Raw genomic sequence first — 15,109 nt, 5'->3', positions numbered from 1 at the left:
GTAATTCGACCCAGTTACCTTTCACAAATCTGGATGATGTCATCCAGCTTCGCTTTTCGTTCTCTTCAATGTCTGCCTAACTGAAATGGTTCTCAAAATCGCTGCTGCTGCTGCAGCCTACTTCCCCACCGACTACACCCTTCACGTTGTCACTGCCATCGTCGTCGTTATCCTCGCACGTGTCATTTCTCAAGGTCGCAGAACAAGTCGGGACCGTGATCTCCATGCGCGGGTTATCCTCTTGACTGTATGGCGTTCTCGTCGCGGTTTTCTTCGCAACTAATTTACCCAGGGAGGCTTCACACCGTTTGGGCTAACCCTATTAGAGGCACTAGCCCAGCGGGGTGCACACGTTATAGCACTCACTCCATACCCTGTCGAGTCGGAGGTCGTCACCACGTACATCGACCTTCTTCGCTCGGCCACATCCAATGAGCAAATCTTTGCAGAGACCTGTGACCTTGACTCCCCACCATCCATCCACGCGTTTGGAGCGCGTTTTGCAAAGAATCAAGAGCAACGAATCGACGCAGTTATATTTGCCCACGAATATCGCCATGTAGGGGCCTTGGGCAAGAGGAGGAACTGGGAGCAAGACGAGATGAGACGGGAGACTGCCTCTCTAGCGACATTCTTGCTGACCACTCTGCTTTTGCCGGTGTTACTGACTGCGCCAGCAGAACGGGATATTCGTATCATCAACATCGTCAACAGATTCTATCCTGCTGCCATTCCATCCTTTGCTTCCAATGGTAGCTCTGAAGCACCCCATTCCTTTGCTTTCAACCAGGGGGTCAAACCTAAATCCACCTTTCTTGCGGAAGGCATTCGTTCTCTCCGCACTGTCATTCTTGCCCGACACCTCCAGCGCATACTCGATGCATTGCCCAACTCGGCACCACTCCCAAAGCCATCGGAACAAAACGCTGCTCCCGTGCCGGTCGTCCGCCCTGGTACAGGCTCGCAACGAAGCAATATTGTCGCTCTCAGCGTGTCACCTGGTCTTAGTAGGGCAGAAACGATCGCACCCCTGCTTGGTGGAAACGTATTGGGAATGCTATTGTGAGTACACTGATTTCGTCAAGCTACGATCTAACGTTCTTGTTCCAGCTATGCCATTATGTACCCCTTCCTGCTCGTTTTCGCCAAATCTGCTGCGGCTAGTATCGAAACCGTCCTGCACTCGCTGTTTCTCCCAACGCCGTTCAAAGTGATATTTGACTTCTCTTCTTTTCGGTTGATATTCATGGTTGGTTAGGTTATGTCGGCTGAAGAACTTCCACGACACCAGAGCCAGGAGCGTGAAGTACTCAAACCGGGGGCCTTATACGCCGAATGCTCAGTTGCCAAGGTGCCGATGCGTGTTGAGGTCGAAACGGCCACTGAGGCAGCATCCATGGAAAAACCTGTGGAAGGCAAGGAAGAGCTCAAGATGGTCGAGGATGGGGAACTTGGGGGCGAAGTTCTGGGACGCCGAGTATGGGAGGCGTATGAGATGGGACTAAAAACATGGAATGCAGCCCATCCAGACCCAGAACCGCAGCCGGTGGAAACGGATGTGGACCAATCACGGACAACTACGTAGTTTAACAGCAATCCGAGATTTGTTGTGCATGAATCCCTTGCTTGGGAATAGAAAAGCATTGGCATTGTGTGTAGTTCAAGCATGTTAGGCAGTATGTACAGATTAGATGGAGGTCGCCATGCGCAGCAAGGGACAAGTAGTTGTGTTAGTGGTCGTAAGGAGTCGTAATGAGAGTGAAAGATCAAGAAAAGGTGGGCATCACATCGATATCTAGAGAGAGGAGCGCCTAGACATTTTCAGGTCACGGATTCGCCTTCCGATGCTTGCGCGTATTGGGCCGATCTTGGTTTTGGTAGAAGCCTTCGTGATGCCCCGCGTTCCCTTGGCCGGAATACGCCTGTTGAGTGTCTCGCCAGCGCAGTCGCGGTCTGGAGACCAGAAAATGTCATGTCCACCTAGCCCAGTGATGTGGAGAGGAAGATCTAGCTGCGTAAAAGAGGTACAGCGCTCAACGGTGAACATGCACATCTTGAATCCTTCCCTCCCCTCCTTCATTTCGAACTGAGTCATCATCAAGTCAGCGCAATCACGGGGTCAAAGAAAAGACGTACATGAGTAACCTCGTAGAGTCCATCGTACCGATATCTAGAAGCAGTTTGAGTCAAGGTGCGCGTTGTGAGAGGTAATGACGCACCCTTGAACTGGGCAGTACTTGGGATTGCCTTCAGGACCCCGAATAACACGAACGGGGTTACGAGTTCGTATGTTTTCCTAGTTGGCAATGTAGTGGCGACGAGGGTCAGATAAGACGCATACCCGTAAAGCTTTGTTTCCACGAGAGTTTGGGTCTTGATCGCCTACTTGAACATTGGACTTGGATTTCTTCGGCTGGAGAACAAATGGATGAGCGAACCCGACGAGGATGCCGGTCGATACCTCTTCGCCTGGGACAACAGGAGCTTTTCCTCGACCTATATCGATATTAGAGCAAGCATCGAAGCCAAGAAGTGAGCATGAACCTTCACCAGTGAAAATGCTATGATTAACTGTGTCAGTGGCTTTGAAAACGCAATTGAACGCGACGGACATTTTGTCACCCTCGTCTACGTCGTCGACATACGTGCCGTTGATAACGATGGAAAATGCGCCGCCCAAATCTTTGGTGCCAAAGATGCCGGCCTATAAGTAGACACAACGATCAGCACTCGGAGTCAGCTTGAATTGACTGACTGACTTCAGTAACTCCATGAACGCCGGATTTGTATGCATCTCCCCGATCAGCAAAGAGTGTTCCAACAGGAACTCCGAGTATTTCGTCGTGGACTTGAGGGTCAGGTCGCATATTATTATTAGAGTAGGAGTCAGAGTGAAAGTGAGAGAAGGACAAAGAGTCAACAAAGAGTAAGTCGTCACAGCCACATCTTTTTTCGACCCTATCGATACACTTGAACTCTACGGTCATTCATAAGGCTTTTTTGCATTGTTTCTTTGCGATTTTTTGTCCTGAGTCGGCGGCGCTCGTGCTGAAACGGCATCGGTATGGGGCAGTTAGTCGTGACAGAGTCACAGTGATGAGATTTTTTTAACCATCTTGGTTTCTAACCACCACCTACACTCCTCACAAATGACAAATGGCGTAGTTAACGGCTCAACGGGACTCGAGTCCCGCTTCGGTTCGTCGTATTGGACGTTTTCCACTTGTCCCTAGCTGATTCGTCGTTTTTGCAGCCGACCTTGGCCTGAATAAGACCGCTTATGTTCCTCCTCACATGCGGAACTCGCAGCGGGCTGCTTCTTCCCCTTCCCTTTCCAACGGGTGTGTTAATTGCCAGTCGTTTTGCACAACTTGATCATTGACGTTGACCCTAGAAACGGCTGGACTGATTCCCGTTCCTCGACGCCTCCTGCCCGTGGCGGATATGGTGGCGGGTATTCGGATAGAAGCAACCGCAACAGTGGATTTAGCACTCCTCCTAGAACTACCAGCAACAATTGGGGTGGGTCGAGCCCAGCTCCTAACTGGTCCTCTGCCCCGTCACAGCCACGCGATAACTTTGGTGCGGGCCATTGGAAAGACGGCAAGCACGTTGTCGGTCAGCGCAACACGCGCTTGGAAAAAGAGCTTTTTGGCGACCCTTCCGACCCCTCCAAACAACACACTGGCATCAACTTTGAAAAATATGACGATATTCCCGTCGAAGCCACTGGAGCTCAGGTGCCTGAGCCTGTCACCATATTTACTTCTCCTCCTCTCGACCCCGTTCTTCTCGAAAATATTGGCTACGCTCGTTACACCAACCCAACTCCAGTTCAAAAGTACTCTATTCCCATCGTTGCGGCGGGCAGAGATTTGATGGCGTGTGCACAGGTCAGCCTCTCCTTCACACAATCACTAATACGATTGCTGACCGATCTTAGACTGGTTCCGGCAAAACTGGTGGTTTCCTTTTCCCCATCCTGTCGGCGTCCTTCTCTCAAGGCCCACGTCCTCCACCAGAGCAAACTAATCCAGGCTACCGTGGCCGCAAAGCCTTCCCAACCGCCTTGATTCTTGCTCCGACTCGTGAGCTTGTGTCACAAATTCACGATGAAGCCCGCAAATTCGCCTACCGGTCTTGGGTCCGTCCCGCCGTCGTCTATGGCGGTGCAGACATTAATACGCAACTTCGCCAAATTGAGCGTGGATGCGATCTCCTTAGTGCCACTCCTGGTCGTCTTGTCGATCTTATTGAACGTGGTCGTATCAGTCTTGCCAACATCAAGTACCTTGTGCTTGACGAAGCCGACCGCATGCTTGACATGGGTTTCGAGCCGCAAATTCGCCGCATTGTCCAAGGCGAAGACATGCCAGGTGTCAAGGATCGCCAAACACTCATGTTCAGTGCGACATTCCCCCGCGACATCCAAATGCTTGCCAAAGACTTCCTGAAGGACTACGTCTTCCTCAGCGTCGGTCGTGTTGGAAGCACCTCGGAAAATATTACTCAAAAGATTGAGTATGTCGAAGACCACGACAAGCGCAGTGTCCTGCTGGACATACTCGCTTCGGGCGGCAAAGAGGGGCCCCTCGATCTTACCCTCGTCTTTGTTGAGACGAAACGCATGGCCGACATGTTGAGCGACTTCCTAATGAACAACAACCTCCCAGCCACTTCCATCCATGGTGATCGCACCCAACGTGAGCGTGAAATGGCGCTACAGACGTTCCGAACTGGTCGCACTCCCATTCTCGTTGCGACTGCTGTTGCTGCTCGTGGACTTGATATTCCGAATGTCATGCACGTGATCAACTATGATCTCCCCAGCGACATTGACGACTACGTTCATCGTATTGGTCGTACTGGACGTGCGGGCAATACTGGTGTGAGCACTGCATTCTTCAACCGTGGCAACAAGAATATCGTGCGTGAATTGGTTGAGCTTCTTCGTGAGGCCAACCAAGACATACCTCCCTGGCTTGATACTGTCGCCCATGAGTCATCATTCGGAGGCTCCTATCGAGGTGGCCGTGGCCGTGGCGGGGGAGGCGGACGTGGATCTAGTCGTGGGGGCCGTGACTACCGAACCTCGTCTAGCGGCGGTGGAGGCTACAGTAGCGGAGGTTATGGTGGTGGCGGTGCTGGTGGCGGTGGTTATGGTGGTGGTAGTCGCTATGGCGGTGGACCTGCTTACGGAGGAGGCGGGGGACAAGGTGGTGGTGGAGGATGGTGGTAATTCTCCTCCTCCCCAACAATTCCCTATGCCCCAATCAATCCCTTCCTCATGCCTCACTACTGGACGAACCTCGCCAAAAAAACAAATCCAAAAAAACGACTTCTTCTCATGCGTTATCGAGGACGCGACCCATGACCACACGATTTTCAACGATGCGTACTGTTGCGCTGCTGCTCACCCTCAACAAACATTGTCTCGTCTTTTGTTTCTGATGAACTCCCTTTAGATGCTCACAGCACGGCTTGCCCTTTTTCTATATACTAGACGACGCCTAATCCCCCCACCCGACTACACTACGACGACCCCTTCACGCATATAGACGCGGGCATTTTCTTGCACGAGCATCCTCATGAACCATCTCACATAATCAGTCTGCCGTTTTCTCCGCGATACAACCACACAAGTACCCCTTCGCACTGCTATACCCCAATGTATTGCTGGACTGATTTTCCTTGTCCTTCATCATCATCATAGACTCCCCCCCGACACGAGACTTTATACGTAGAGCACAACAACCCCTTTTCCTCATCATCGCACGCATTGTACTTGTCCTGTAACCCTAGGTCCAGACTTATTCTCGAGCAACGCACACGCTTTCGAACTGTTTTCTCTTCTTTTTTATTGTTGTTATCGTCCTTGTAGTGTTGGCACCTTATAATATACTCTTTAATTGCCAACCTTTGAATGCTCAGGGTATCATTGACAGCACTCTCTTGTTCATAACAGAAAATTCACATTGAGCTTGTCATTTCTACTACCTACACAAAAGCTCCCGTTTGCCGACCGCTACCTTGGGCCCAGTTCGCGAAACAAACTCGACACGAGGGCGAACGCAATGCAGGGTGTTGAAACAGTGCTCAACTTCTCCATCATTGAGCGCATTGGAAGACGACGGTGAGTCGTGGATTGTGCCGTCCTTCTCGCCCGACCCACAAAAGACGTCTCCCCTCAAATGGAAGATATATGGCAGCATGGCTCCATTGATGGTTGGCATTGGAAAGGCAGTCGCAAGCGCACCAGAGGGGATTGGATGTACAGTTTTCCGAGTCTAATGAGAGTCGCGGCAGGATTGATTGGGCTAGAATATCCGAGCACAGTAGCCTTCGTTGAGTCGGTCGAGCATGGCCAATCGGATTTTTGATTGGGTCAATAGGGCTTCAATGTTGGCAAACTACTGAAGCTACCAGCGTGTCCGTCGATAGTCAGGAAAGCGGCCGCGATGCGCTTCTTCGACCTCTTGCCGATTGAACATGTCGTTATATCCGCCATGGACTGTACTAGGTGTCTCGCTTCCCCGCATCTCGCGTTGTTTTCTGCGAATGAGGGCTAGAGCCCGCTCTCGCTCGGACGATTCCCGCGATAGTCGTTCTTGCACTTCAGGCGGACCTGACTTGGGCTGTGGTCGGGGCTTGTAAGAAGAGCGTGAGGATGTGGAAGTAGAGCCGTGGCGGGAGGCAAGCTGATGGGTTATTGAAGTGAGTGGGTCATGGGCTGATTTTCGAAGGGCATCTCGCATCCGTTTTTCGTCGACCACCTCATCATCATCATCTTCGCCTTTCTTTGCGGGCTCGATGTACCATGGGTTCAGGTCTTTGGCAGACGGCGCAAGAGGCACTCCCCGGTCTGTCTCTGTTGCTTCTCCTTTCTTCTTTGTCGCTGTCCGTATAGAAGCAGCGATAGAGCTCTGCTCCAAGTCTTCGAAAAAGTTGATGTGCCCGTTTGTCGTGGGCAGCACAGCGCCGGTCTCTACATTTTGCGTCCGGATAGCCATGGCTTTCTCGAGGTCGTCATCGTCCCGCTTTTTGCGCTTTGGCGCGGCCTTCACCCCAGCGCGCTCCCGCAACAAGTCAATGCGGGCCTCCGAGTCAGCCAGCATCAGCCGCCCTTCTTCTTTCTCCTCTTTTAGCCGGGCCTCCTCTTCATCGCGTCGCACCCGCTCGATGTTGTCCCGTCTGTAGGGATGATAAGACTTGTGGTGCGCGATGTTCAGCTTGCCCATGATGGATGAGAAAGAGAGCGAAACGATCACATGTCACTACTTTACAGAGTCGCTACTATGAAATCCTTCATAATACGGGGGAAATCGCCTCCAACAGGAATCGAATGCCCTGTGAGTCGATTCAATGGGAGTTGTTGTACATCGACTAATAAACTGACCTTCATGATGGTGCAAAAGAACCGAATTTTTGCATAATTTTTGGAGCTCTACGGTCCTCGATGCCGCCACGACCAGATCGTTGTTGTCCACGGCTGCGGAATCATTAAGTCGACTTGGGAGAAAAACACAGTCCACGCACTGTGCATCGTAGGGATGTCGGGAATGCCATATATTTCCGCATGCGGTGCTAAATGAGAGACGAGCCCTGTTTATCGAGGTTAAGCCAACAGAAGGAACGGAGGATGCAGAACTTGCCTGAGCAGAATATACCGAATTTGAAGTCCTGCTTGAGGGCCGGCTCGAAATGCTGCACGCGTTCAGGATGGTTCAGCTATGTTTCCTCAGCTCAAACACGGAGAAAGCGGATCGCACTGTACCATCGACAACAGCAAACCCGCCATTGCGCTGCCTTGGGACAAGCCAATAACCCCATCATATTGGTTGGTCGAGAGCTCCCTTGACCACCACTTCACCACAGTTTCCCAGCGGGAATGGTCATGGTCTGCGTCAAATTCGAGGTTCTGGGTGAGATACCACCATGGCCGACTGTCAGATTGGAACCGCCCAGCAGCTTCGATGGGCAGTGGCGGCCCGTCCACATAGTGGAGATGAGCAATTCCACCCAAAGCTTCACGAAGTTTGCGCGTATTATGCGCAACCGTCGAGGCGGACTGGACGTAGCCATGGATGACCAGAATGTTGAGCATTGTTTGATGTCTGCGCTGCTCTCCCAGTGGCCCATTTTATAGGACGCAATGGACCGTGTCCCCGTGTGCACTTGGCCGTGTCCCAACCCAAAAATAAGCAAATGTAAATGGTACAGTAATGTTAGTAATAATGATGGCAACTATTATTTTTGATGTTATTCATGGTCTTCTGTCTTTCTCCTTGCCTTTGATTTGTAGCTGACTCTCCTTCCTACGCCGCTCCTTTGGCACGCGAAGAAGCCAATAGAGGAAAACGGCCATCACCGCATTAAACGCGATATAAACCCAGAAAAGGCCCATGTTGCGCCACCTTTGGGAGTACTGCACAAGCAAGTCGTTCAGCATCTAGCATCAGAACAACAACGGACAGGTCTTACACTGATCTCGGTGGCTGCAAGGAACACGTTCGTATCCGAAATCGCGCAGAACTGGCATCCGGCCAAGGCAGTGGGGTTCCACAGACTACCACCAGCGAGCTGCATGTAGGGCCGGAAATATTCAGCGCAAGTTTGACCCGCGAACGGGTCAACCACAAGCAGCTCAATATCCGAGCACGTGACTTGTGTGTTGGCCACACCCGTGGACAGCATACCGCCAACGAGATAGGTGAACGGTGAAACGCGGTACATCCATTTCTAATCATGCGAGTTAGACGCAGAGCTAACGGCAACCGGTTCTACACTTACCCACCACCCTAGCGTGCTCGGCGGGGCTAGAATCCCAGAAAACAGGAGCGTCAACGCAAATAGCAGCGTCGCGACATTCGCAGCCATTTCAGAGTTTTCGATCCCGGCTATGACCATTTGACTGAACTGCGGAAAACTGTCAGCCGCCCAAGACATCGCAGAATGGAGAAAACATACAGTTGACGTGAAGAGCATGAATTGCAGTATGTAGATGAACATCAGTCCGCCACGCTCCACCATTTGGTGCGCTGCTTGAGCGTTGCGGTACAGCCCGATGGGGTAGTAGAATGAGACAAAAATTATGACGGCAGCGACAACCTGCCAGGGGATCTCGACAAGAATCTGGGATACAAGGAATGCCTTCCAAGAATAGGCCTTCGCAGCCCGTTCGCGGGCTTCATAGAGTTCTCGTTGAGCGACGAACAATGGCATTATTTGCTGGGCCAGGTTCGCAAACAAAATCAGCAGCATGAAGATAGAAAACTGTTGCTGTGTCAATAAGGGAGAAAATATGAAGGGACTGACTGACGAGTTGGTTTTGAAGTCCTTGCAGGTTGGTGTGCGCCTTGTAGAACGTGAATCCGATGAACAGAGAGCAAGAGCCGACAAGCGCGAGCTTGGAATAGATGTACGATGGTGTCCGCCAATACTGCACCCACACACGCTCGAAGCAGTACCAGATTTGTGTGGATAATGGTACTGCAAACGCTTCAAAGCCAGTGGAGGATTCGTTTGAATCAGGACTACGCGATAACTCCGCAACCATGGAATTGAATTCGGTGCGGATGGCCACACGTTCCTCGCTAGCCTTCCAGACCTCGGGCCAGTCCTGGATAGATTTATGACCACGAGCAGCACCGATAACTACATCCAAATGTCAGAAACCAGACACCAAAAGTTAGATGAATTTACCTTGAAGAATCCATTCCGCAGGATTGGCCTGTGGGGGACACGGCGAAGCACCATATTTCTCAAAGTAGCTGGTGAGAGTTTTCGAGTTTTCGCCAATCTCGCCGAAGTACACAGTCTTGCCGCCGGGGGCCCTGGAACAGAATTGGCAGGTACACAAAAGAGACGAAAGGAACACACAAGAATAGCAAGCGGTCAAACTCTTGCATCAAGATAGCGCTAGCTGAGTTAAAATCAGATTTTTTCAACGCTCGAAGGGTAACGACGCACGTTGATGGATAGTCGAGAGAATGGCCTGCCCGTGGTTGGCCAATTTGCGCATCAGCTGACAGATAGACCAGGCCGTTTGCGAGTCCAGTCCGCTGGTGGGCTCATCAAAGAAAACCAGGAGCTCAGGTTTGGCGACCAGTTCAACCGCGATCGTCAGCCGCTTGCGTTGCTCGACATTGAGACCCTCTCCAGGTACACCGACGATTGCCTCCGCATACGATTCCATGTCAAGGAGCGCCAAAACCTCATCGACATAAGCAAGTTTCTCCGCCTTCGGAATCGACTTGTGCTGGCGAAGGAGGGCGCTGAATTCAAGTGACTCTCGTACGGTTGAAGTGGCAAGGTGGAGATCCTGTTGTTGGACATAACCTGTCTTGCGCTGGAACGACTGGTCACGAGGGCGTCCATTAACTAACATTTCCCCCGTGACAACACCCATTGTCGTTCGAGTCGCCAGTACATCCAGGAGCGTGGTTTTTCCAGCGCCCGAAACGCCCTCGGGCAAGTTCAGAACAGAAAACAACTTTGATGACCAACCTACCATAAGTGCAGTCAGAGTCCCAGGCTTCACCCAGCCATCGACATGGTCTAGTAGTCGCCGATCGGACTTGTCCTTGAGCTTGATATCATAGCAAACGTCCTTCCACATGAATACCTTGGCAATTGGTCAGTTTGGTTCAGCCAAATATCGATCGTGCATACCTTAGTTTGCTTCGGTATCTTTGGCGCAGTAGCATTATCACCAATGGGCCCAGTCTTTTCCATCGGCGGCGCACTTTCCAAATCGGAGGGCTGCTGCTTGTCTGACACATGACTGCGAGCGAATACGAGGACTTCGCCTTTCGATTTGGCTGCCGAAATATATTCCGTTGCAATGAGATGTATGGCACAGAACACGATCTATCAGGTTTGTCAGTCAGTCAAGATGCGATTCAGAGTTTTGGACCCACCATATATGCAAGTAGAATGCCGAAATTGCGCCACAGATGGCTATGAACGTAACTGAAGGACGTTTGGAGGTAGTCTTCACCGAGAACAAAGTTGTTTCCCGGCTTGGCGCCGGCGGTGCCGCAAATTTGGTTCGTAGCAGTGGCATTGGCGTATGCAGGTCCGGCGGGAATGAACATAGTGCACGAATAACTGCGACCGACGAATTCATTGAGCATGACTAAGAATGTATCAGTCGGATGGGAGTTGGGTAGAGGCAGAGCACAAACTGGACTCGAATCCATAGCCAACAGGGTTAAGATAGTTTACCCATCGGAACCACGGGACCATATCCCTTACAGGTACGGTGAAGCCTGTGTACATCACAAGACCCAAAACGAGGACCGATGCTGGAGTAAGTGCCTGGATGAGCGTCCTGGAAATGGAAGCAATAGTTCGGAAGACCATTGACATGACAAGCTGGGTTGTGATGGAGAACAGGTAGAAGATAAAGAAAGCGCCCGGTTCCCTGCGTAGATTGCTCATGAAATAGAGCGCGAGGTTAACGACTGCGGCGCAATTAGTGACATTTCAAAGAAAAAGAAAGGACGAACGCGTTGCAGTCAAAAGTTTTGAAGGAAGGTCGCAAATCATTGATGAAATGGCTTCGGCAAAACTGTCAAAGATGACGATGGGAGATAAGATGAGATCAAGTCACGTACGGATGATAAAGTGCATATGAGTTGTGTTTCTCAACTAGAAATGGATGTCAGCAGAGTTAGCAAGACTCCAAAAAACAGCGCTGCGGACCAATCGGACGCTGAGCGTATAGGGTGAAAATCTGTGTCTCGTGTCAACAAGAATTGAGAAAATCGAACGATTGGGACACACTTCGAGCACGCTTGAAAAGGCGTTGAGAAGAATGGCAAAGAATAGCAAAGCCCCTCTGAAAAAAAAAGTCAAAGGTGAAGAAACTGTCGCAGCCGTGAATCAAGACCTGCTGTAAAAGCTGCCTGTTGTGTCAGGCATGTTGTAAAACACGCTGGAGATGACAAGCGATAGGATAAAAGTCCCGAAAACCTCACCAAGCCATCAGCAAAAAAGTCAGGTCAGAAATAAAACAACGCACTGTTGTAAAAAATGTGCTCAAATCACCCCTCAATCTCTGCCAACCACGTTCCATGCAAAGAGAAATTTGGCGGCGGACGGAGATCGTATATGGCGACGATGCGGGACTGCGACTTTGTCAGAACAGATGCACCGGAAAGCGAAACAACTGGACATTGATTTGGACTGTTGCCGTCTTCTTGAAGCTCTGAAGCTCTTCAAAGCATCCCCATCGAGCGGGTATTCGTTATTGTAGGCTTCGATATCGGCAACCAAGGCCCGGTACTCGGCACTGCTTCTCCATACCCTGGCAAATTCGTCTGCAGTACGAGGAACACGATTCTCCCATCCCGGAGCAACAATTCGTTCAGCAGGGTTGGTTAACGATGTAAGGAAGTCGCCCGTGGTCTGTCGTGATGCACACACAAAACCTCGTGAGGTCCAAAACTCGCGGGCGGTCTCAGTGGGACCAAAGTAGATCTGTCGGCCTTCATATAGCACGGTGGCCTTGTCAAAGAGCTGTTGTCACAAATGAGGAAGGGTTAACTAAAGAAAGCTAGGAGCGCACATCGAAAGCGTTTTGGGAAGCTTGATAGATGGCTACAAGAGCTGCAGAGCCAGTGAACTGAGTCGAAAGGCGGAGAGTCCGAATAAAGTCAAGCGCAGTCGCGCTATCGAGGCCGCGTGTGCTGTTGTCCCAACATTGAAGTGGCGCAGCTGCAAAGAGTTTAAAGTGTTAACTAAGAAAATATCAATAGACTCACCGCTTAATGTCGTCTCTGAGATGCTGACGCGCTTCCGCTCCCCTCCACTGACGCCACGAACAAAGTCATTGCCCACCTTTGTATGCATCGTATGGTTGAGACCAAACACGGCCATGACCAAATCACGGATATGGGTCGCATAGGCATCGCGTGAAACATCGTCAACCCTCGTTCGAGGGACTCGGGCCTTGGCAGCAAAGAGAAGGGTTTGTCCGACCGTCAAATGCGGGAAGTGAACATCGGTTTCCGCGTTATATATCACTTCGCCTCGAAAATCTTTGTGCATAACCTCCCTAGAGATGCCTTGGTACTGGATGTCTGAATGAACGTCGACGGTGAAGCCTGCCTTGACTCAGTTGGGGGGTACTATTGCTAAGCTCCCATCACTCACCGTGAGTTTGGCCGGCGATGGTTTTAAGGAACGTTGAGCAACCACTATTACACCAATAACCAACGTGGACCAAAAATCAAAAGCAACTCACCTTCCGGGTCTTCCCAAAACCACAAGCAGTTCTCCTGATCTGACCAATCCATCGAAATCCCTCAGAATATCTGACAGGGAATGAGCACAAAATGCTTGAGTGATTACTGCGATGACAGACGAATATCGCGCGCTCCTGTTCCCAGACCAACCCATCTTTTGGCCGTGGCATATGCTCCAACCCAAATGTTGCTTACGGTCTTCTGGAAATCGGTGGGCAGACCGGTGCCACGAGCGTTCAAGTTGCGGAAGGAGACACCAGCAGTACGAAACTATGAACAACGTTGAAATCGGGGAATGGTAAAGAGAAGGCTGTGACCTACTGGAAAATTTTCTGGGTCGCGCGAGAGAATCTGCATGTAAGACCTAACCCATGCATTGATGTCGAATTTCTCGGAGTGGGGATCGAGCAGTTCGTCGCCGTCTGAACCCTTGAAGGGGTTGATGTACTTTTCGGGTTGAACAACAGTGTCGAGACTCTCTACGGGAGCCAGCGATGCGAAGTGAAGCGAAGATTCTGAGGTCGACATTGACCTCGCAAGCGCCTGAACCTGCCGCTCCTGCTCGGGAGTGAGCGGAATAGACTTGGGAGACGATGCCATGGGAGGGTATGGAGGAATGGTATGACCCAAGCCGGGTACGTTTTATTTGTTGAGACGCTGAGACGACCTTCCCACAAGGTTTTGCCATGGCTTATTAGGGTTTTGTCCAAAAATCCCCGAATCAAGGCGGTCACGTCATGAAGTCGGGTGTGAGTTCCGCCTCTTTCCACTGAGCACAGGTATCCGGTCCGCTAGTAATGGATCATGACAGTATGGATCGAACGGACCCAAAACCTGGTTGATACGTGCATAAGAGCGGTCGAGAGGTGGAGGAATTGACATTTCTTGGAAAACTTTGCTGCATTTCGGTGTCCGACTGTTTCAACTGTTCCAAGATGTTTCTTCGTTATAATTAAAATCCTAGAGGTGCAGTAGAATCGTTATGAGAAGGCTGAAATTTTCAGGGAGAAAAATGCTCCACCAGTGCTCCAAACGGTGTTGCAGCGAACAAGCGTAAGGATCACGCGTGACTCGAGGCTCTCTCCTCCTTCCATTTACTATTCCTCATTCTTGGTGGTAACTAATGAGGACTTAGGACCACTGCGATAAATTCTACCCTATCGTCTTCTTGATAACGAGTCTATGGGCTGCTTTGTTTGGCTATGGCTAGACACACTACGTTTCACCATCCTTGGCGCTTCTCGCATTTCTCAATCATGATAAATTTCTGGCTCATTTTATTAGAAACCGAAGTCTCTCCTTGAGTCTCTGTTGGTGGCATAGTCGACAATTGACGCTGGCTAGTGTGCACGTCTAACAAAATACAAACCAAGCTTTTCGTCTCCCATGTGTCCGCCAGAATGCTGAACAAACAAAGTTAATATGGAGGGCAGGAATTTACAGTTCTGAACAGGAACAATCGACGGTTCATTTCGGTATTATGCTCCTGTCCTTGGCTCTACCCATGGTAAACGCTAATGTGAATGCGGATACTGGGTTCGACAACGGTGCAAGTCGGAATGAGAAGTTGGTCATCATGACAAGACTGAACTGAACGCTGGTCGGTCGATTGACCCACGCCCACCAAAAGGATGTCTCAATCTGGGTATACTATCGCCCACGTAACTTGAGATTATGCACATTCGAGTTTAGCCTTGGTTGAAAGCTTGACTGAGTCCCTGACAGCGGATACGGTTTGCTTCACGTCCTATCGGCTGTCCAGAAACTCAAGGCTTCAGTTGCCCGACATCGGATAGAATAGAAGCTGATTCGAAGCATTGGAACGCCTAAAAGGCCTATGTAGGACTATCCAAGGCATC

General features: G+C 50.7%; 5 protein-coding genes across 5 annotated transcripts; 2 read left to right on the top strand and 3 right to left on the bottom strand.

Annotated features, from left to right (window-relative positions):
• Positions 1–85: 85 nt before the first annotated feature.
• On the top strand, positions 86–1,585 carry MIND_01364200 (uncharacterized protein; the record flags this gene model as incomplete). The annotated part of the gene is made up of 4 exons (XM_037370068.1): positions 86–247; positions 293–1,062; positions 1,111–1,210; positions 1,259–1,585. 4 exons carry the CDS (start codon positions 86–88, stop codon positions 1,583–1,585), a joined length of 1,359 nt encoding a protein of 452 aa, XP_037213624.1.
• Positions 1,586–1,795: 210 nt separating this feature from the next.
• Positions 1,796–2,987, bottom strand: MIND_01364100 (YDG domain-containing protein; the record flags this gene model as incomplete). Its single annotated transcript, XM_037370067.1, has 7 exons — positions 1,796–2,086; positions 2,137–2,170; positions 2,220–2,296; positions 2,342–2,496; positions 2,545–2,561; positions 2,613–2,704; positions 2,760–2,987. 7 exons carry the CDS (start codon positions 2,985–2,987, stop codon positions 1,796–1,798), a joined length of 894 nt encoding a protein of 297 aa, XP_037213623.1.
• Positions 2,988–3,149: 162 nt separating this feature from the next.
• On the top strand, positions 3,150–5,239 carry MIND_01364000 (uncharacterized protein; the record flags this gene model as incomplete). Its single annotated transcript, XM_037370066.1, has 4 exons — positions 3,150–3,198; positions 3,254–3,341; positions 3,395–3,893; positions 3,944–5,239. The coding sequence occupies 4 exons, from the start codon at positions 3,150–3,152 to the stop codon at positions 5,237–5,239; spliced, it is 1,932 nt and encodes a 643-aa protein (XP_037213622.1).
• A 1,180-nt stretch (positions 5,240–6,419) lies between these two features.
• On the bottom strand, positions 6,420–7,238 carry MIND_01363900 (uncharacterized protein; the record flags this gene model as incomplete). Its single annotated transcript, XM_037370065.1, has 1 exon — positions 6,420–7,238. One exon carries the CDS (start codon positions 7,236–7,238, stop codon positions 6,420–6,422), a length of 819 nt encoding a protein of 272 aa, XP_037213621.1.
• Positions 7,239–8,263: 1,025 nt separating this feature from the next.
• MIND_01363800 (uncharacterized protein) lies at positions 8,264–13,850 on the bottom strand (the record flags this gene model as incomplete). The annotated part of the gene is made up of 25 exons (XM_037370064.1): positions 8,264–8,425; positions 8,482–8,739; positions 8,791–8,916; positions 8,968–9,273; positions 9,320–9,654; positions 9,703–9,833; positions 9,880–9,922; positions 9,970–10,465; positions 10,511–10,624; positions 10,672–10,869; positions 10,920–11,137; positions 11,187–11,465; positions 11,511–11,572; positions 11,619–11,652; positions 11,707–11,737; positions 11,788–11,842; positions 11,894–11,976; positions 12,026–12,131; positions 12,179–12,522; positions 12,572–12,720; positions 12,768–13,109; positions 13,159–13,202; positions 13,250–13,319; positions 13,370–13,520; positions 13,572–13,850. The coding sequence occupies 25 exons, from the start codon at positions 13,848–13,850 to the stop codon at positions 8,264–8,266; spliced, it is 4,416 nt and encodes a 1,471-aa protein (XP_037213620.1).
• Positions 13,851–15,109: the final 1,259 nt, after the last annotated feature.

This window comes from Mycena indigotica (genome assembly GCF_014461135.1).
Source record: "Mycena indigotica strain 171206Taipei chromosome Unknown Mind.scaff0016, whole genome shotgun sequence".
NCBI lineage: Eukaryota > Fungi > Basidiomycota > Agaricomycetes > Agaricales > Mycenaceae > Mycena > Mycena indigotica.
The sequence above is the reverse complement of the archived record's forward strand: the minus strand, read 5'-3'. Positions and strand labels throughout refer to the sequence as shown.